At 44.5% G+C, this 22,500-nt stretch overlaps 1 protein-coding gene across 1 annotated transcript in view; it reads right to left on the reverse strand.

Annotated features, from left to right (window-relative positions):
- LOC308156085 (DDB1- and CUL4-associated factor 15-like) overlaps positions 1 to 22,500 on the reverse strand; it is a gene marked incomplete at both ends in the record, with an annotated part of 38,566 nt that overhangs the window by 5,153 nt on the left and 10,913 nt on the right. The window contains 4 exons of the mRNA XM_080529446.1: positions 20,751 to 20,866; positions 21,128 to 21,232; positions 21,966 to 22,057; positions 22,470 to 22,500. The exon at positions 22,470 to 22,500 is cut by the window's right edge and continues 92 nt beyond it. Coding sequence (XP_080385572.1) covers positions 20,751 to 20,866; positions 21,128 to 21,232; positions 21,966 to 22,057; positions 22,470 to 22,500 — 344 coding nt within the window. The remainder of the gene's footprint in view (positions 1 to 20,750; positions 20,867 to 21,127; positions 21,233 to 21,965; positions 22,058 to 22,469) is intronic.

Genomic DNA, 22,500 nt, shown 5'->3' on the forward strand with positions numbered 1-22,500 from the left:
ATTCAGGCAAAAATCGGAAAAACAGACTCATTGTAATGTATGGAACGGAATGAGGAAGGGTATCAAACACACGTGTTTGATACCGTTCCTCATTCCAGGCATTACAATAAGCCTGTTCAAAGATGTCTACCTCCACTAGCCTCTACTACTTCAAAGCTCAACTCATTCCTCTAATAATACACCCAACTTGTCTGTTTTTAAAGTGTATTACGATCTCCATAGCAATGATAATGTTACCAGTGTTTGCTATGAAAACAAGACAAGCCAACTCTTACCGACCATCCATCTTGATGGTTAATATGTAGCTATAAATTCACAGACTATGACTGGACCCTGCTTAGTAAGACCTCTCAGGAACGGGGGCGGCTGAGGTCATAGGGAGTTTTAGTTGTCTAATTGGAATACCAGAGAGGGCTATCATGGGCTATTCTACTGCTGCTGGCTGACATTGTTCTATTTCCTCATGACACACACACACACACACACACACACACACACACACACACACACACACACACACACACACACACACACACACACACACACACCGCCACAGTGTGAAACTGTAACTTCAACAAGGGAGTTGTTTTATTTCTTACTTTCTTTTTCCTTTCTTTTGTAGGGCTGTGTATCTGTGAGGCCCATGAAATAAAGGATGGAGGATGATGTCAGTCTGGGTTCAGGCTGGGTTCTATTGTTAAACATACAACCACATCCAATAAATGCATTTCAGAGGCGGACAATACAATGAATACAAAAACAGGAAGACTGGGAACTAACAGGAAATGCCGATTTTTTCATGATCGTCCTATGAGGTCTGTGCCACCAAGTTATCAAGTTGTAAAATGACCATATTTGGAAGTTGTTACAGTAACACCTAACCAGCTGGAGCTGTGCTTTACGTTTTGTGTGTTGAGTGCTGTGGTCTCTCACTCTGATCCTGGAGAACAACTACTGGTCCTGACGGGATAATGATTATAGAATTAATTGGATTCATACAGTGCTTTTCTAGACACTCAAAAAGGACATGATATAGTATTCGGTTGTTAAGTCTGACGTCAAACGTGACGTTTAGCAATTTCCGGGTTCCAAACCAGAAATTCCCTGCACCAGAGTACCAGTGTACTACAGCGGTAGAATGACAGTTCAATCGTTTTTTAGACTCGGATCTATTCATACAAAAGGGGACAGAGCACTTTCCTGTTTTCCCATATTTGTCAGCGTTTTTGAGCCGGAAAAGCGCTATGAATATAATGAATTATTATTATTACTGAGACATTTCGAAGACAGCGCCTCAGCCAACTTTGGACCCGGAAACATGTCCTGACTTAACAACCGAATTGAGGGAAGGGAACTCACCTCATAGACTACCAATGAAGACATTCAATTAAATAGATTGGCAAGAGGTGTTTCTTTGTGCTGGATTTCAACAGACCTGCAGGCACCTTGAGGTGACCCTGTCTGATAGCTATCTGATCTCATACAGTCGCTGTCGGCACAGTATATCTGGTCTATTCAGGAGAGTGTCCATTAAATCCACACTTAATACACTCTCGAAGGGCATTTCCAAGGAAAGGCAGATCTAGTCAGCATAAGTCTATATACCCTCTACAATTGCCTAGATAACTAATTTTGAGTTGGAAGTGATAGGGAAGGAAGTTATTGCAATATACAGCATTAACACCTCCTTTCACAGACTAATTTAGACAGATTTTGCAGATTTGATAAACATATAAACATACATACTTTTGATATGGAAAAACAAATGTGCTTATTGATTTCCCACATGGAGGATGCAGGCTGTGTCCTGCGTGTCCGCCAACCGGAACGGCTAAACCTTCCCTCGTCAATGACTTAATGGCTAGCCAAATTCTAATGACTCAGCTGTTCCAATGAACAGCTTAACATTCAGAAATAAGCCTTCATGGTGTGTCAAGTTTTATTGGAGTGTTTTTACACAAAACCATGGTGGTAAACACACCCTCAGTGGCCCAGGGTAGACACAGCTAGCGGCTGTAGTGGAGTAGCGTAGGCTAGGCTAGGCTACCACCCCCCTGTCTGTGCGAGCTCTCCCTCACACCGTCTAGGTCTGGGAGTTCAGAAGCCTGCCGTGGGAGTGACTAGAGTTGTAAATCTGACATATTATACAACAACTGAGCGAACTTGTAGCCTTGTAATAGTAGTTGATTTGAGCTTGCGGCTTTAGCTCAGCAGTAGTGAAATATGACACAATGTAACAACATCTAAATGTGGACGAGTGAATAACTACAATTAACTCCAGACAGAACTAGAACTATAATCAAAGAGATGTTGTATCACTGTGTGGGTAGACGTTCTTTAAATACATCCTCCGTATTCTGTATTTCCAATATAGACTTCCATCATAATAATGGCTTCCGTGTCATCACCCAAGTGAGTGCGACACGTTGGTTGTGATGAGTTGAGTTTTCGTCCCGGTCCCCCCTTACAAAGTGAGTGCTTTTGGTGTCTAGAAGGTGCTATATACAATCAATTCATATGGATTTATGAACATGGTGCTTGGTGACCCCTGGTTGGTTAGGGAGCTGTGTCAGTCCCCCTTCTGTTTTAGTTTCTGCCTTGTCATAACTGCAACAATGATCACTCTCTCTCTCTCTCTCTCTCTCTCTCTCTCTCTCTCTCTCTCTCTCTCTCTCTCTCTCTCTCTCTCTCTCTCTCTCTCTCTCTCTCTTCTCTCTCCCCTTTGCGAATCAGATGTTTCATGTTGGTTCTAAGATGGGATATGACGTTAATGCAATCACAGCCTTCTTTGTGTTAGGTTATTGTGACCTAACCTAACATTATGAGGGCGACAGAAGAAGAGGCTTTGATTGGGTGATGGTTGGGGGTCACAACCGCACTATACCAGAATAAACAGATTGCTACTCAGTCCTACTCCGTTTTAGCCTAGCTGAGGCCATTCAAAGTAGCTGTTATTGGAACAGTCCCTGCTCTGTTATTACTGACCGGTGGGGTAAGACAGTAGTGTTTAATTTTGGCTATGTGTTGATTTACATTGGCGACTGCCTACTCTATACTCTATCAGACTCCCACTCATCTCCAGTAGGCTGAAATGACCTATATTAATCCTTACTTCTAAGTCTTTACAGTTGTCCTTGAGATGCACTGTGTTGTTTTTTGAAGGCACTGCACTGTAATTAGTGACAGGTGGCTCAAGACAGTAGCATTTATAGCGTTTCGAAACTTTTGGCTCCGTGTTGATGTTGACTTTACATGGAAGAGAGTTCACCTGACTCCTCCTCTCTCTCTTTTATCTCAACCCAAATGACCTGCTGCTATATCGACTTTGAGTCCTCCCGATGAGGTATTGTGTTTCCTTGAAGTAAAACACTTTGAGATGTGCCCTGTTGTTTTGGCAGGCTTCCCGGATAACTCAGTATAAGAAAGTAATACATTGTGAAGTGTGAGGTCAACATGATTAAATATGATGGATGCAGTGGTCTCTCTTGCTAATAACATGGTCCACACAGCTGTGTCGTGCTGCAGTAGACCCTAACCTGTAACTACTAGTAGAAGAGTCAAGCTAATGAACAACAACACTGAGGACATTCTCTTACTTCTACTCCTGGTGTGTGTCTCTCACTCCTACACAACATGTTCCAAGGAAAATAAAGCTGGTGAAATGTCAGCCAGCGATAACTACAAAGATACACATCAGTATTCTACGCCCTCCATCATGTGCAGGCAAGAACAGGTGAAGGGAACATGTGTGATGTGGCCTCAGATGATTCTCTTACTTTAGGGCAGAGGTATGTGCACGTACGTGACTGACGGGGAGGAAAACCATGTCTGTATTATGTCTGATTACTCTGAGGACGACTTCATATCATGGCCTCTGCGGAGTTGCTATCTAACAAACAGACAGACAAGCAGGCAGGGTTAAGGTTTTTTGGGGGGCAAAATACAAACATCTTAGCCACATAGCATGGTTGTTGTTGCTGTTGTTGTTGTTGTTGATGATACATAGAGTGCTACATCACACTTTGAGAACCCTCCAAAAAGGAGCCGCCATTCTGCTTCCAATGTGTGTGCAACTGTGCATGCACATGTACACACACACACACACACACACACACACCACAATATCTGGTTTCAATCACTAGCCTATTTATATAATATGGCATTACCTGATGGGCCAGCATTTGTTTTAATAAAACCCTTCTGCTAATCCTGACCCTCTGTTCTCTGAAGCTGAGGCCCAACACTGGCACTTGAGGACTGTAAAAACACACTGCTGGTTATATGACCAGTTGTCAAGTCAACCCACATGAGGACTAGCCCTGTGTCCCAGAGAGAAGAGGTTGGCTTTTACACCAAACAGAAAAAAAACGCCACAGCTATTGATGAGGGTTTATGGTGAGACTTTATTTAGGATGTGGATGGTGTCCAAGGGTCAACTTGGAGCACACTTTGTCACAGCATAACATTGTTTATTTGCGTCTTGTGTTAGCAATGTTCACCAATAACAATTGTTTATTTCTCAGGAGCTATACAACAGTCTGTTGGAGTGAATATCCTGAACAGAGTGTTATTATCTACGAGCAAACAGTTTATGTTATGAACCAGCACTTCCCCGTGTAGATATGCTGCAAGGTTTGGGTGTGTGCATCCACTGTGTCTGTACACTAGAAGAAAGGGAATCAATTCGCAAAACCAGGATTTCTTCTTTCTGCACTGCTGTCTATGTTTCTTTCAGTGGCCAGTTAGTGTTAGTGCGTTAGTGTGTGTGTGTGTGTGTGTGCGTGTGTGTGTATGTGTTTGCAATTTGTATTCCTCAGTGTTTGTGTTTGTTTCTGTCTGGGCCTGAGTGGACAGTGTTTGTGCATGCGTCCCTTTGTTTGTGTTGTGGTTTGAGGGATCCATCCAGAGGACAGGTCACAGTGAGAGATCCTCTGCAGCCACAAACACTGGGGACAGAAGACACAGAGGAGGATTAGAACCTAGAACTCAGCCCCTCATTCTCATTCTCTCTCTCTCTCTCTCTCTCTCTCTCTCTCTCCCAAAGTGCCATGAATGTGTGCATATGTGTGCATGTGTGTGTGTGTGTGTATGTGTGTTGGAGAGGGGGTCAGCGCTGTATCCTAATATTGTGTTATCTCTGGGGGAAGGCTCTGCAGGAGCCCTGTCCCTGGCGCTGCGTGGGGCTAACGGAGAGTTGGGGGCTGGAGACAGATCATTGTTCAGGCTCAGCATGGCACTGGGTCAGGGAGGAGGGGAGGAGTCGTAACCAGCAGACTCTCTCTCTCTCCTCTCTCTCTCTCTCTCTCTCTCTCTCTCTCTCTCTCTCTCTCTCTCTCTCTCTCTCTCTCTCTCTCTCTCTCTCTCTCTCTCTCTCTCTCTCTCTCTCTCTCTCTCTCTCTCTCTCTCTCTCTCTCTCTCTCTCTCTCTCTCTCTCTCTCTCTCTCTCTCTCTCTCTCTCTCTCTCTCTCTCTCTCTCTCTCTCTCTCTCTCTCTCTCTCTCTCTCTCTCTCTCTCTCTCTCTCTCTCTCTCTCTCTCTCTCTCTCTCTCTCTCTCTCTCTCTCTTTCTCCCTCATCATGAAGGCTTTTTAAAGGCGCTTTTCCACTACCGTGCCGGGCCGCGTGATCCCGGTTTGTTTTGCTTTCTCCACTGCCAACCGAGCCCTACCGGGCCATAGTACCCGTGCTGTTTTTAGTTCCAGTTCGAGAGGGGTACTTTCTGTACTTTCGTGCCAGGTTGTGTGTGACGTGTGACGCTGCAGACCGTTGATTGGTCAATGGAAACAACAACAGATTTCACTCTCGGAAAATATCACTTACTGTTTCTGTAATAACTTATTAATAAAGATTTGAAAAAGTATGATAACCATCTTATTATCTTAGTTTAATGTCATTTCAATGCATCATAGAACTAACAAAAAAATCGCTATTATGGTGTTGTGCTGTGCCTATGCTAGACCGTTCCTCAGTCCAGCGTGCTTCATCATCCCCCTTCTAAAACTGCCATCCCCCCTTTTCATCCCTTATGTCATTTTATCAATGAGCATGGTATTACTGTTATTTCAACATTCAAGCCTCTTTCACATAGTTCCCTATAATTTCCATGGAATCCCAAGCTGTGCCGACCAGGCGTTTTCGCCGTTCACTCATGAGCCAAATGCCAGATTCGCATCTTGCTCCCTTTAACACATGTCGGCGTTTCCCTGGTTGCGCGATCTACTAGAACTACTAGATCTACTAGAACTGAAAGCGGCAAGTAACAGGCATGTAACATCCATATGCTGTATAAATAAATATATTTGACTACCAGCAAGACACCGGAGCACTCGTATCAGTGGCGGCTGGCCAATAGAGGGCGCTAGGGCGCCGCCCCCACCTTCCAACGCAGCCCCACTTCGTAAAAGATTTTTTTAAATAAACATTGTTTATTCATAAAATGTGGCTGATATTCTGTCGGCGCCTATCAGCATTCATTAAAAATCCTCCAATACAATAAACATTTTATCTGTGTGTGTGGAAAATTCACTGTGAAAATACATAGGGGAGGAGTCGGGAACCTAGGTCCCTAGGTCTTTGCTGTGTTCAGGGCCTGAATGGCCCTGGGGTAGAAGCTGAGCTTCAGTCTGTTTGTCCTTGCGAACATGGTCCTGAACCGCCTGTCCGAGGGCAGCCGAGCAAAGTGTTCGTTCCCAGGGTGGGATGGGTCTCTGGAGATCTTGGAGGCCTTCCTGAGGCAGCGTGTGTTGTACAGCTCTTCCAGAGAGGGGAGGGGGGCGCCGGTGATCTTCTGGGCCGATCTCACGACTCTCTGTAGCGCATTCCTCTCTGCGGCTGTGCATCTGGAGAACCACACGCAGATGCAGTAGGTGAGGATGCTCTCCACTGCGCAGCGGTAGAAGGTCACAAGCATGTCCTGGCTGATGTGGTTTTTCCTGAGGACTCTCAGGAAGTAGATTGTTGTGCCTTCTTGATGATGGCTGCTGTGTTGGTCTTCCAGGACAGGTCATCCTGTATGTGCACCCCCAGGAATCGGAGGGTTGAGACTCTCTCCACGCTCCCTCCATCGACGAGCAGGGGCTGGACCTCAGATTTTTTCCACCTGAAGTCCACGATGATTTCCTGGGTCTTTGACTGGTTCAGCAGCAGGTTGTTAACCTTGCACAGCTTGCCCAGCTGCTCCACCTCATCCCTGTACGCCGCCTCGTCCCCCCCCCGAGATGCAGCCCACCACGGTGGTGTCGTCTGCAAACTTTACGATGGAGTTGCGGGGGTGGACGGGAGTGAAGTCGTAGGTGTAGAGGTTGTAGAGGATGGGGCTTAGCACGCAGCCCTGAGGGGACCCAGTGCTGAGTCTGAGGGCTGTGGAGGTGTGGGAGCCCACCCGCACCCTCTGGGGGCGGTCAGACAGGAAGTCCTTGATCCATGCACATATAGGGCCCTATTATACACTTCATAAGTCTTAAGCAATAAGACGAGGCGGTAGATCTAAACTTAAGACGTGGAGGCGTGGTCAAGGCCACTTTGCTATTATGCGTGCGGTAGTGGGCGCCTAAGACCCGGCGCTAAGCCCAGAAATTAGTCATGGGTGTGTTTTGGGCGTCTTCTCAATCAACCCAATCAGCGTGCTAGGTGCCATTCCCTTTAAGAACCGGCTGCGTTAAGTCATAAGCGCTATGCTATTATACAGTTCATAGGCACTAGACTTCATGCACGTTTTGAAACACGAGCGCGCCTCCGCGGTTTGCGCATGCGCGCTGACCCACTTCTTAAGAAGTCGGTCGGCGCGCATGCGCAAACCGCGGAGGCGCGCTCGTGTTTCAAAACGTGCATGAAGTCTAGCGCCTAAGAACTTTTCAAACCACTTCTTAGCGCTAGGCGCAAAGTCAGATCGCATAATAGCAGGGGCGCCTAGCGCACTTCATTAACATATGAACACTCCCACAATGAGTAATATATGCACGGGAGTCTTACGTCTTATGTGTGGGCGCCTAGCGACACCTGCATAATAGCAGTAGCGCGTATGAAGCGCATAATAAGGGTGGCGGTAGGTCTTAACCTGGCGGTGCGTCTTAATTAAGACTTAAGACGGCAAGTTAAGAAGTGCATAATAGGGCCCATAGAGTGTGATAGTCCCAGGTCTAGTAGTTTGGTCACTAGCCTACAGTACATAACATCTGTTTACATAGCGCCTAGCGCGGATGGTAGCTTAGCATTGGCGCGGCTACATGACGTCATCAGTAGTGGACAGAGCGCAGACCCACAGGCAGTTCATATAATCGCCGGGGACTTCAATCATGCTGACCTGAAGGGAGTACTACCCAAGTTTTATCAGCATGTTAAATGTGCAACAAGAGGAGAAAAAACACTGGATAAGGTATACACCAACATCAAGCTTGCTTGCTAGACAAGGCTAGACCGCTAGCTCATCTAGGCATGTCTGACCACGTGTCAATCCTCCTGATCCCAGCCTACACTCCCATGAGGAAAAGTGCTCCCATCACCACTAAGACTGTCAGAACCTGGCCAGCAGGGTCCGCTCCACTGCAGATCTGCCTGAATGACACCTCATGGCAGGAATATGAGCATGAGGACCTGGAACAGTTCACGTCGTCGGTTCTGAACCACATAGTGAACTGCACCAACTCAGCAACCGTGGACAAACGTGTCCGGGTCTACCCCAACACGAAGCCATGGATGACTGTGAAGGTCCAAAAACTGCTCAAAGAGAGGGACAACGCCTTCTCAGCGAAGGACACACTGCTGTACAGCACCACCAGGGCTAACCTAAAGCGTGGCATCCGGGAGGCCAAGGCAGACCACAGAGAGAAGATTGAGGAATGCTTCCTGAGCAACGACTCCAGGCGGGTGCGGCAGGGGGTTCAGCACATGACAAACTTCAGAGCCAACAGGCTCACAGCCGCGGAGGACGACCCCCTGCTGGCGGAAAAGCTGAACTCCTTCTACGCCCGGTTCGACGAGGGGCGAACGGAGGTAACCACAACACAAACACCACTCTCTCCAGCTCTCAGCAGCCTCACCCTCACAGAGCATGAAGTGAGACGCGTGCTGAAGGCGGTGGACCCCAGGAAAGCCTCAGGGCCGGATGGCGTCCTGGGACGGGTGCTGAGGGACTGCGCCGACCAGCTGGCCGGGGTTTTCACCAACATCTTCAACCAGTCCCTGTCCCAGGCCACCATCCCACCCTGCCTGAAAACCTCAACTATCATCCCAGTCCCGAAGAAAAGCACGGTGAGCTGCCTAAACGACTACCGCCCGGTGGCACTCACTCACACCAATCATCATGAAGTGCTTCGAGAAACTAGTCCGAGCCCACATAGTCACACGCCTCCCGCCCAACCTGGATCCATACCAGTTCGCCTACAGAGCCCACAGGTCCACAGAGGACGCCATCGCGACGACTCTCCACTCCACTCTATCCCACCTGGAGAGGGGAAACAGCTACGCGAGACTGCTCTTTGTGGACTTCAGCTCTGCCTTCAACACCATCCTTCCAGACATATCCTTCCAGACATATCCAGCAGTGCATCCAGCAGTTCCAGCAGGACATACAAAAGATCAGGTATGGGTATTCCTAATATGATTATTTTTATTATGATTATTATTAACGTGTGTGTGCATTTTGTTGTCTCAGTACCTGTACTCTGTGCAATGACAAAGTTGAATCTAATCTATTATTATTATTATTATTATTCACTTTCTGTCTTATCTCTGTTTTATTCTTATTTTTTATTCTTTGTCCTCGCAGAAATTCTCTCCATGCCATGGTTGAGCAAAGCAGCGCTGGGTCTCAGCCAACAAAGAGACGTCGGGCACTCAGTCTAGAGGACCATGAAAGGATTGCAGCAGAGGTGAGTTGATGTTGTAGAATCAGTCACAGTCCATGTTACACCGGAGGCCTTCGTTTAAATAAAATGAAGGCACACAATTTTGAGAAATGTGACTAAAAATAATGTTGATCCTGAGGCATCATTTACAATAAGGAGCTATTAAAAACAGAAAAGTACTATATTTGACATTTTGGAGAGGGAACTGTGCTCAGTATAGTTTTAACATTAAAGGTCCCATATATTATTTTATATATTAATTCACTTCCTGGTAATTGCTATGTTGCAAATACCCTGCGTTATTAAAATATGGAGAAATATGAATTAGGAAATTATGGAAATACTGTAATAGGTACAGATTTCTGATTTTCACAGTGTTGGCATAAGCCCTCTGAGTACAAAAACAATAAACTGTTTTCAAAGGATATGGGACCTTTAACCTTTCAACGCTAGAATGCTAGAACTCCCAAATCTCAATCTCCTCTACAGCAAGGAGGAGTTCAGAGCCTGTCGTGGTGCTGTGGACCTCTTCCAGCTTTTTATGGAGAACAATCTTGGAGAAGTGTTTTCAGAGACTGTCACTCTCCTAAAGATCCTCATAACCACACCCATGACCACGGCGGAGGCAGAGAGGTGCTTCTCGACCTTGAAAAGGATCAAAACCTTTCTCCGGAACACCATGACAGAGGACAGGCTGAATGCATTGGCCATGATGTCAATGGAGAAGACACTGGTGATTGAAATGACAGACTTTAACCAGAAAGTCATTGAGAGATTTGCAGGCCTGAAGGAACGAAGGGCAAAATTAATGTTCAAGTAGTGTAACTGGGGAGGGACACAGGGTTTGAAAGTAACAAAGAACACATTTATTATCACAATTGCATTGTGTTCCATGTCTTTCTCCATTGAATAAATAATGCCTAGTTGAATGGCTAAACAAGACAACTGTCTGGACAGTACAATCCATTTGAGCTGCTAGAATTATTCACCTTACCGCTGCACAGATAGACAAAGGGTTTAAGTCCATTCTGTTAACATTAGGTCTACTCTGCTAACAAAGACTATTCCAGTTGATTTGTCAGTTGTTGTACATTATATTTTTGTTGTGTTTGCAGTTTGCCCTTTAATACAAGTTATATATATATATTCTCATGCTAAAATCCAGATTTTAAAGTTGATATTCTTCCCCGTGGAGCATGCCCCCATAACCTGTGCCCCACCCAACATTTTTATCACCAGCCGCCACTGACTCGTATCTATAACAAACGCAGAGATTGTATGAGCCCCGCCGTCAGTCCAATGGGAGCGTCAAGCACAGCCTTTCGGTAGAAATACATTGCTCCCTGTCTAACGTTACATGTTTTAAGGCTGATCTGTGCATGATAGTGCTGCATTTTGACATAATTCTTATCGCATTTCCCCCCGTTGAGCTGTATACCGGCACTTATTAAAGTGAAGTGCTCTTATGACACTTAACTCCTCCTACTGTCACCGCTCGTTCCTGGTCTGTTGTGTATAATGGAGAACGTATCCTACCTGTACCATACCGAACTTTTCAAATGCATACCGGTCTGGTCAATGGAAAAGCGCCATATGGCTCTGGAGAGAAATTAATTCATGCCCAGCCAAATCCATGTTTAGAGGTAGCTAGCTAACATTACATTGATCATACTCGTAAGACACTTTTCAAAAATGTGGGTCGAGAGAGGACGCTGGCGCTGCTTGTTTTCGCCGCTTCTCTGCCTGAAATCTAGATATACTGTACTTGCAATATACAGAGTAGATTGTCCTACAAAGACACTTAAGGCCAATGCACACGGCGTGCGATTTTTGTTGCACGACAACATTCGATTTTGAAGTTTGAATGGAAGTCTATGAGAAAATCTCATCCCAATGCACACGGCCCCGATTTTAATCGCACCGCGAAAATTCGATTCCATTCCTTTTTTGAATAGGACAAAGCACACGGCGTGCGAGTTTTGTCGCACTGTCAAATTTTGCAAATTTTGTAAAAGTTTGTGGTGCGACGGATTATTGCATCACAATGGGACAATTGGAAAACTTCAACTGGTCTATCTAAATTAATTGAGTCACTCATAACGGGGAGAGAGACTGGAGCATACATTTTACACGCGTCTTTCGGTCATAGACAGCTAGCTTGCTGAGCATCAACTAATTTTCCATAACGTAAAAAGGACGCGGTTGGTTGTGGGACTACGAGATGCTGCAGTCTCACAATGAAATGAGAGTTCAACTTGGTCAACAGTTGAGGCTGTAGTGTACAGGAGGACCGCTAGTTCCAGGCAACTTACTTCAGGTTGAACAGACAGGAGTTTGACGTGGATCTGGGAGAGATTGGAGGCGGAGCGGAGACATTTCGGAGCTAGCATCAAAACACTAGTCTTAGGGTACTGTACTGTCATAAACTGTTTAATAACAGCTTCCAATACAAATGGAACCAAATTAATTGTAACAGTTGTTTGAAAAACATTAGTGTAACATACATAATACATACATGCAATTTCAAAGTACAAATATAGTGTTGTCAGGGCTTGACATTAAACTTTTTCAGTGAATTTATCTATAACTTTGCATACCTGCATTCGTATGTTGGTTTTGTTTTTGATGAAGTACGTGCTTTAGGGAGGGTATTAAGTTATTTAACATGATGGCATATTTTACATGTGAATAAAATATTACTAAAAAAGTATTATCATTGTTGTTATTTGTATTTTGTACTGTGCAGCCAAAAAGGCTATCGTAAATCTTTGAGCAAGTAACGTTATTTAACGTTATTTATACTTGACAATTATATAGTATAGTATATATTATAAGTATAAATAGATCTTGAGTAAACTAATATAATATATATAGTATATATATATTATATTAGTTTACTCAAAGATCTACGATAGCACGGGGTTGCCAGATTTCTAATCGAGCACGACTGAATGACCAGCCAAATTGTACACACGTTGTATAGACACTGTCCACTGAAAACCGGACATCTGGCAACCCAAAATTAATATTTACTCTACTGTACGTAGCCTACGTGTATGTAATTTACCGGTAACCTGAATGGATGAAATGGATGACGAAAAGCTCATAACTTGTCAACCAGTCAACCTGACATCTTCAATTGTGGATGGAGCAATCATCTATTTTAACGGTTTGACAGTCAAGGGCAATATATGAACATCACCATCAGCCAGCCACTACACCTACTGTATATAGCCCACAGCTGCCACTATACACATTACTAGCTATACGAATTACTGCATGCATGATTTATTTCCGTGTCATGCCCAGTGATGCCGGTAACGCGATACTAAGTAACGTGTTACTCTAATCTGATTACTTTTCCCAGTAACGAGTATTCTATCGCGATACTATTTCCAAATCAGTAATCGGATTAAAGTTACTTATTCAAGTGACTGTGCGTTACTATTGCGTTACTACCTCATAACTTAGGCTAAATGCAGTATTTCTTTGTAATGTTCGATAGTAAACAAACATTTATTGCTTTTCTCGCGTCTTGGGGAGTGACGTCAGTGATCACGTTTTCAACACGAGGTGCAGCAGAATCGCTCACGTGTATCACCACGCTGATTGCACAGTGTAAACAGAAGCGTATAGCCTACACAATGGAGCGAGAACAGAGATATGCGTTAAATAGCTGGAAATATAGGGATTATTTTGAGTTTGTGTCAGCAAAGGATGACAAGAACATAAATGTTCGTTGTACACTCTGTGCTGGAAAGAAAATATTGTCCTGTGGTAAAACCACAACATCAAATTTAAAGAAACATTTGGAATCTCAGCACAGCACAGTCAAGCTCGCGGAGAAAGTCCCAGAGACCGCGGCCTCGACTTCTGCGGGAGGTCCCACACCGCTCAAGCAACAAAAGCTGGACTTCAGTAGGCCTACAAAATCACAACCTGTAAGTGTGGGAGAGTTGAATAAATTGGTCGGGCGGTATGTTGTAGAGGAAATGCTGCCCATAAACACAGTTGACTCGCCCTCTTTCCGTGCCATCATTAACAAGATCCCCACTACTACCAATGCCGAGCTACCTCACAGAACATCTTTTTCTTCGTACTTGGAGAAGGAGTATGCAGAGATGGAAAAACATCTGAAGGCTGCGCTGAACGAGGTCGACTATGTGTCAACTACAGCGGACATTTGGACAGCTAACAATAGGAGCTATATGGGAGTAACGCTCCACTGGATTAGTAGATCCACATTAGACCGCAACAAGGCTGCATTGGCGTGTAGGAGAATCCGCGGTAGACACACGTATGATGTTATTGGTGCAGAAATCGAAAACATTCACTCTTCATATGGACTAATCAACAAAGTAGTAGCAACAGTGACAGATAATGGATCTAACTTTGTCAAGGCATTTCAAGTCTATCAGCCTGCTGTCACAGAGTCCGATGATGAGACTGTGGAGGAGGCCACGGATGATGTCACCTTTTTAGATGTGTCAGAAATCCTATCAGCTGAGGATGATAGTGATGGCCAGCTGATTCTTCCCCCGCACCAAAGGTGTGCTTCACATACCCTCAACCTTATTTCTACAAGTGATGTGGAGAAGTACATCACTTCCAAACCAGAGAGCAAGGCTGTGTATAGGAGCAGCACAGCAAAATGCACAGCTCTCTGGACGAAAGCAAGCCGATCTACCGTTGCGTCAGAAACGGTGGAGGAGGTTAACAAAAGAAAGCTCCTGGTACCGACATCCACAAGGTGGAATTCCTTTTACGAAGCCATAAAGAGAATCGCAGAAATCCCCATGAATGAGCTGACTACTCTGTGCAACAAGCTGGGAGTGAAGTGCTTCAAAGACCAGGAGTACCAGTACCTGCATGAGTACTGTACCGTCATGAAGCCTCTAACTATAGCACTGGATATCCTACAAGGTGACTGTCCGTATGGGACTTTACTGCCCACACTTGAAGTCCTGATGCAGAAGACCCTTGCTGTGAAAGACACCCTATCCAAGATGACTGCAGGCCTTCCAGATGCCATAGTGCAGGTATGCTATGTTGTTCCATCTTAAAGATAAATAAATACATTTTCATTGCACTATTCATGAACATGGAGCAGAGTCACACCATACTGCAGTATGTAGGTTGTCAGTTGCACAAACTAATTGCATACATAATTAGTAAATAAAGGTATAAATAATAGACCTTATAGGCTACAACTAGATAATAATAAACATATCAAATTATATCTTTCAGGCTATCCAGACTCGTTTTGCCAGTGTGCTGGACAACAAAGATGCCCTTCTCGCAGCTGCTAGTTGTCCAAAATTCAAACTCCGATGGCTGAGAGATGAAGGTAGGAGGGAGCAAGTAAAGGAGCTTCTCACAGCAGAATGTCGCAAAACTGCTCCTGCAGCACAGAGCCCTGCCAGTGTACCCACCACGACTGCCAACCAAGGCGAGATGGACTTTTTTGCTTTTGAGGCGGAGCCAGAGGAGACCTACTCGGCAGAAAAGGAAGTCATGGACTACTTGAGGTCAGGGCATGAGCTTCAGATTCTGAATCAGTATCCAAACATTAAGAACATTTTCTTGAAGTATAACACTCCAACCCCATCTAGCGCTCCTGTAGAGCGGCTCTTTAGTCTGGGAGGTTTGGTGCTCACGCCTAGAAGGAACAGACTTTCTGACAAGAGGTTTGAGAAGCTTCTGTTAATGAGATACAACCACTGGTTTACTCGCCCCTTTCCACTGTTTCACTCATAGTGTGTTCATGGCCTCCATAGCGTGTTCATGGCCTCCATAGCGTGTTCATGGCCTCCATAGCGTGTTCATGGCCTCCATAGCGTGTTCATGGCCTCCTTCCAGTCTTGACAGCTGAGTTCACTCTTCATTGATAAACTCAGACTCACCCAGTTTAGGATTAGGATTATATTAGGATCATATCTGAATGGTCAGGGTAGGTTTTAGGTTTTGTGAAACCACTCCTTGCTAGTTACTGTGTTAAATAAAGATTATATTTATTTTATTGTTTAAAAACAAGTATTTATGTTGGGTGAGGCAAAGAAAGACTCTTTATTTTGTTGTTTTAAGTTATTGTTTAAAGTTTAATTATGTAATTTAAGTTACTGTTAAAATAAAGTGAGTTTTGGCAAAACCAGTTTCCATTTTTATGTTGCGGGGGGGGGGGGGGGGGGGGTCAGGTGCCTAGGCAGCTGCCAATAGTAACTAAAAAAGTAACTAGTAATCTAACTTAGTTACTTTTAAAATCAAGTAATCAGTAAAGTAACTAGATTACTTTTTAAAGGAGTAATCAGTAATCAGTAATCAGAATACTTTTTCAAAGTAACTGTGGCAACACTGGTCATGCCACATAGCTACACGGCCCATCTCACATACAAGACGCCAATATTACATAATAATAACAAAAATTGCATGCCGTGTGCATTGGCCTCTAGGGGCGAATAGCTAGATGTTGGACTGTCTCCGTCCTCCGAATCTATGTCTGCCTGATCATCGCCCATAATAATAAAGTGGCTTTTATAATACACCTTTCTGGCTGTGTGTTTTGTGCGCTCCCTCTCCTGACCAATACCCCTAAATCAGGGGACCCACATATTTTATCACAATATGTCCAGTTGTATCTTGTAGAAATTGTGGAAGCAAGGCAAGCAATATTGGTAGAGCCTATTGTAATCAGCCTGCCTGGTCCGACTACGTAACAATAAAGTAACATTTGAGAATGGAATGTTGTGGTGCAACAAAAATTGCATGCCGTGTGCATTGGGATGAGATTTTTTATGATTTTCTCATAGACTTCAATGGTGTGAGTTGAAAATGGAATTTTCTGTGTGCATTGCAATCGAATGTTGTCGTGCAACGTTGTTGAAAATCAATGACACACTCGCTAGTCAAGTCAAAATATTGCAATGCAATGGATGAGTGTTAGGGCGTTCACACCGGCAAAGAACCGTAAATCTAATCATTAGCAGTGATGTGAATAACGGCGTTAAAATAAACGGCGTTACTAACTAACCCGTTATTTTTTTCTGTAACGGGTAATCTAATTGATTACTATTTCCATCGTTACAACGCCGTTACCGTTACCGGTAATTCAATGTGGCGCGTTACTAGTTACTACTGAAGCTTCTCATTGTCATCCGACCTCAGTCACAGCTGCAAATGTGTTTTTTGTTTGTTTGTTGGTGAGGGGAGGGGCGAGACAACCGCGCAAGTGATCATGATTGGCTATGGTAGAGAAAATGTCATGGTAAGCCAACCATAGTTCAGTGTTGTGCGGATGTTTCTACACACAAATCACACGCGCGCACAGCACCACACACACACTCAAACTATCAGAGAGATACACGCAGCAATGGCGAGTCCCGAGTGTTCTGAGGTGAACGTGGCGTTTTCACGGTGGAAGTACAGGCACTATTTCAGTACTACTTTAAAAGCACTTCATATTGTTTAACTGTTAACTTTTGTAATGAAGAAAATACTTGAAGTACAATATGTCTACCAGTTGTGGTCTGTTGAAGTGCAATAAATATGAAAAGTTCCCTGCTGAAACCTGCTCAGAAAAAAATCTATCTTCACAAGAAGATCACATTTATCTGTGGGTAGTGCGTAAGCTTTTCCTTGTCACATTTGGCTGACTGACCTTAACTTAGCCCGCTGCACCGTGGTAAAAAGTAACGCAATAGTTACTTTCCCTAGTAACTAGTTACTTTTATAATGAAGTAATTCAGTTACTGACTCAGTTACTTTTTGGGACTGGTAACTATAACTAATTACTTTTTTAAAGTAACGTGCCCAACACTGATCATTAGTGATCAAAAACAATATCAAAAGTTTCATTATTCTCTCTATCTTCCTCACATGCTCAGCAAACACACACACGCGCGCGGACATGCGCGAACTAGGGCTGGGACGACGCGTCGACATAGTCGACGTAATCGACTACGTCAATACGTCGACTTGCGTAATGTGCGTCGGTGCGTCGCAAATAAACAACATGGCTGCGACCAGTGGAAACATGGAGGAGGCTACTAGCTAATGTTACACAAGCAATGTAGCTCACCACAGTTCGTATGTCTTGTCTTCTGGTGTTAGTAACTTCTAAATGGCCAGGGATTTTCCTGCATAGAGAGAGCCTCCAGCTCTCGACAAACTGACGGTCGTATTTTCTCCAAGCGCTGCACTCGGTGGATTCCTGTCATTTCTAACTGCAATTGCGGCATTGGGCCAACGTGGTGGCAGGGGCGCTGTTTCGCAAATAAGTTAGCTTTCGTTTTCGCAAGCGAAATAGCTGATGGTATGTTGACTGCTCAAGGAGAATACATATTTGAAATATATGTGTGCCTGAATATTGTGTTTTCCTTTACATAAATAATGACATTTCCACCATAAATTGATGCAGAAAGGGCACAAATTGGTGCATATCAATTCACCAGAATGCAAGAAATTAAGTGTTTGATGTTTAAGGACCCCCAGACAGCCCTGCTTCATGGGTCCCCCCCCGATGTCAAACACCACTGGTACCACCTCCGCCTCATTTTGAGCCAGGAAAAACCATGATGGCCATGTTGGCATTCAAGTTGGCTAAACATAGCAGTGAGTCTGCCCTGTGTCTGGGGCTGTTTGACAGAGGCAGTTACAGTAGTAGTAGTAGTAGCAGGTCGCCGAATTAAAGGTGTCTGTGTTTAATTGCGGGCCCACAGACAGCCCCCATACATCAGCTGATAATTTAAAGGGGCGGCCGTCTGAGTAATGTGCATGTCACACGCTGCTTTGTTTTATAAGAGCAGCAGCTATTACCCAGAGTGCTTTAAAAAGACACTGTTAAACAGAGAGAGACAATACAGCCATTATTTTGGGGGAAATTAAGTGATACATTAATCGAACAGTAAAAAAAATAATCGTTAGACTATCGTTAAATTAGTCGTTAGAGTAATCGACTAACCGAAAAAATAATCGCTAGATTAATCGTTAGAAAAATAGTCGTTTGGGACAGCCCTAGCGCGAACGCGAATTTCGTAAACCATTTATATTCCAGTAATGGAGCAGTTGATTAGTAAGAGAATGCGTGTAGAAAGTGTCTTTTGTTTTGTTTCATAGAAAATTGTGTTTATTTCAGATACTGTAGTGGAAGATATTATCCTCTTTTCCAGTGAAATGTTTGTTTATCCCGCCCCTTCATCACCCAGCGTTGATGACGCAGATGGTTCAGTTTACACTGGTATGAACGCGGGCTCGTTCAACAGACAGCACCAACGTTCGGAGGTTCCCGAACGCGAATGCGAACCGGCACGGTTCTTTGCCAGTGTGAAAGCCCTATGAATGAGTAATCCCCACTACTACCTAGTTAACTATTGGCACTTTTCCATTGACCAGACTGGTACGGTTCGGTACGGCACGGATTTGTATCCTACCCGTACCATACTTTCAGAAACGCTTCTCCATTATACACAACATACCTGGAGCGACCCGGGACAGTAGGAGGAGTTACGTGTCAAAGAGCACTTCACTTTAATAAGTGCCGCTATACAGCTCAACGGGGGGAAATGCAATGAGAATTATGTCAAAATGCAGCACTATCATGCACAGATCAGCCTGAAGATAAGCCCCTTTCACACATACGAGCCGTATCACAGCTGTCCTGCATCGTGCAAACAGCAGGGCAGAGTGCATAAGAACTGCCCCAATATCACTATTGCTAAATATAATTCCACAACTGGACACCACTTAATTTCCAATCATAGTGGAGGTATGATATATAGGGCTGTCCCTAACGACTATTTTTCTAACGATTAATCTAGCGATTATTTTTTCGGTTAGTCGATTACTCTAACGACTAATTTAACGATTAGTCTAACGATTATTTTTTTTACTGTTAGATTAATGTATCACTTAATTTCCCCAAAAATAATGGCTGTATTGTCTCTCTCTGTTTAACAGTGTCTTTATAAAGCACTCTGGGTAATAGCTGCTGCTCTTATAAAACAAAGCAGCGTGTGACATGCACATTACTCAGACGGCCGCCCCTTTAAATGATCAGCTGATGTATGGGGGCTGTCTGTGGGCCCGCAATTAAACACAGACACCTTTAATTCGGCGACCTGCTACTACTACTACTACTGTAACTGCCTCTGTCAAACAGCCCCAGACACAGGCCCAATCACTGCTATGTTTAGCCAACTTGAATGTCAACATGGCCATCAGGGTTTTTCCTGGCTCAAAATGAGGCGGAGGTGGTACCAGTGGTGTTTGACATCGGGGGGGCCCATGAAGCAGGGCTGTCTGGGGGTCCTTAAACATCAAACACTTAATTTCTTGCATTCTGGTGAATTGATATGCACCAATTTGTGCCCTTTCTGCATCAATTTATGGTGGAAATGTCATTATTTATGTAAAGGAAAAAACAATATTCAGGCACCAGATGACCATTCAAAATATAATATAATATAATGCAATATAAGGCTCTCAGGCATTCTGTACTTTCAAATATGTATTCTCCTTGAGCAGTCAACATACTATGAATTATTTCACTAGCAAAAACGAAAGCTAACTTATTTGCAAAACAGCGCCCCCGCCACCACGTCGGCGCAGTGCCGCTATTGCAGTTAGAAATTCTGCTATGTTATGATTAGCTAAATTGATGCCACAATGACAATAGGCTACCGTAGCTAGCCAGCTACATAGCTAATGTTACTAACACCAGAAGACAAGACATACAAACTGTGGTGAGCTACATTGCTTGTGTAAAATTAGCTAGTAGCCTCCTCCATGTTTCCACTGGTCGCAGCCATGTTGTTTATTTGCGACGCACCGACGCACATTACGCAAGTCGACGTATTGACGTAGTCGATTACGTCGACTACGTCGACGCGTCGTCCCAGCCCTAGTGTCCACACCTTTGTGCAGGGCCTCGTTGGTCATGAAGTTGATGGTCGTGGAGCTGCTCTCAGGAACGAGCCACTTCATCACCGTGTTCTCACACGACTTCCTGTAGGAACTCCAAACACTCCCACTGAGAGAGAGAGGGGGGGGGAGAGGGAGAGAGAGGGGGGGGGGAGAGAGGGAGGGAGAGAGAGAGGGAGGGGGAGAGAAAATTATATTTGTACCCTTTTCTTCTACACTATACAGTGTTTGTTTACAACTAAAGCAATCATCATCATTTCAAAGACTAACATTTTTCTACCATGACATATCCATATTCTCCTAAAAACAGAAAAGGGGGGGGGTGGAGGTAACAAGAGTGGGAGAGGAAAACAATGAATGAAACCCTCACCTGGTCTGACCCTTGACCTCTGTGAGGTCACCGACGCCCACAGTGCGGCACATTCCGGTGTTGAGGTCCCAGCTCACCTGCAGGCTGGAGTGGGAGGTGTTGGGCCTGGGAACACACACACACGCAGTTACAGACCACCGCCAGCAGAGGGGGCTACTCCGAGAGACAGATTTTCTGACAGTTAGGCTAGGCTCAGGTTTGCTGTGACAGAGCTGTGATTTATTTAATTTTATTAATTGAGTCTCTCTCTCATTCTCTCTCGTAGGCAGCATTGGGGATTACTCACCCAATCCATTACATTGCAGTATTTTTGGCTTGACTAGCGAGTTTGTGTTGTGATACTCAACAACATTGAAACGTAGTTCCGTGTTTCAAAAGAAAAGTCTGAACATTTTGATTGGTTGCCGACATGCGGATCAAAACACTAGAACGTGTCACATATGCCCAAACTAACCAAATTTGGGGGGAAATGCTCCCTGATTCGGACCAAACGAGCTAGGTGTGAACGCGCCGCGCCCTTAGATGAAGATCAGATCACATTTTATGACCAATTAACGCAGAAAACCAGGTCATTCCAAAGGGTTCACATACTTTTTTCTTGCCACTGTATATAAAACCTTGAAATTAAAAAAGGCAGAGATTCTAAATCTTGGTTGCCCAGGCAACAAAGGTGACGTACCACTAAACACCTGTTTACACGCCAAAAATACACTAAAAACTACATGTGAGAGAATAAACAACCTTTTGTTCTTAGAGAGGAAGAGGAAACAGCCTGGCTGGCAACCAGTCAGAGAGAGACACGCACTGACACACACACACACGTAGAGAGACAGTGTACCTGCAGTGCTCCCCCTCCTCCCCCTCTGCGTTGGAGAAGGCCAGCAGCAGCAGGCCGATGTTGATCACCACTGTGTTGGTCTCTGGACACACCTGGCACACACACACACACACACACACACACACACACACACACACACACACACACACACAGACGGAGTTAGTATTCGTGTGTGTCAGAGACAGAAAGAGAGAAAGTGTGTTTGTGTGTGTGTGTGTGTGTGTGTGTTTGAGAGACAGAGATAGAATGTGTGTCAGTGTGTGTGTGTGTGTGTGAGCCAGAGAGATAGAATGTGTGTGTGTGTGTGTGTGTGTGTTTGAGAGACAGAGATAGAATGTGTGTCAATGTGTGTGTGAGCCAGAGAGATAGAATGTGTGAGTGTGTGTGTTTGAGACTGAGAGACAGAGACAGAATGTGTGTCAATGTGTGTGTGTGAGCCAGAGAGATAGAATGTGTGTGTGTGTGTGTGTGTGTGTGTGTGTGTGTGTGTGTGTGTGTGTGTACCTCCAGGATGAAGACGTCGTAGTCGCTTAAG

The sequence above is a fragment of the Nansenia antarctica genome (genome assembly GCF_963989245.1).
Source record: "Nansenia antarctica genome assembly, chromosome: 4".
Taxonomy (NCBI): domain Eukaryota; kingdom Metazoa; phylum Chordata; class Actinopteri; order Argentiniformes; family Microstomatidae; genus Nansenia; species Nansenia antarctica.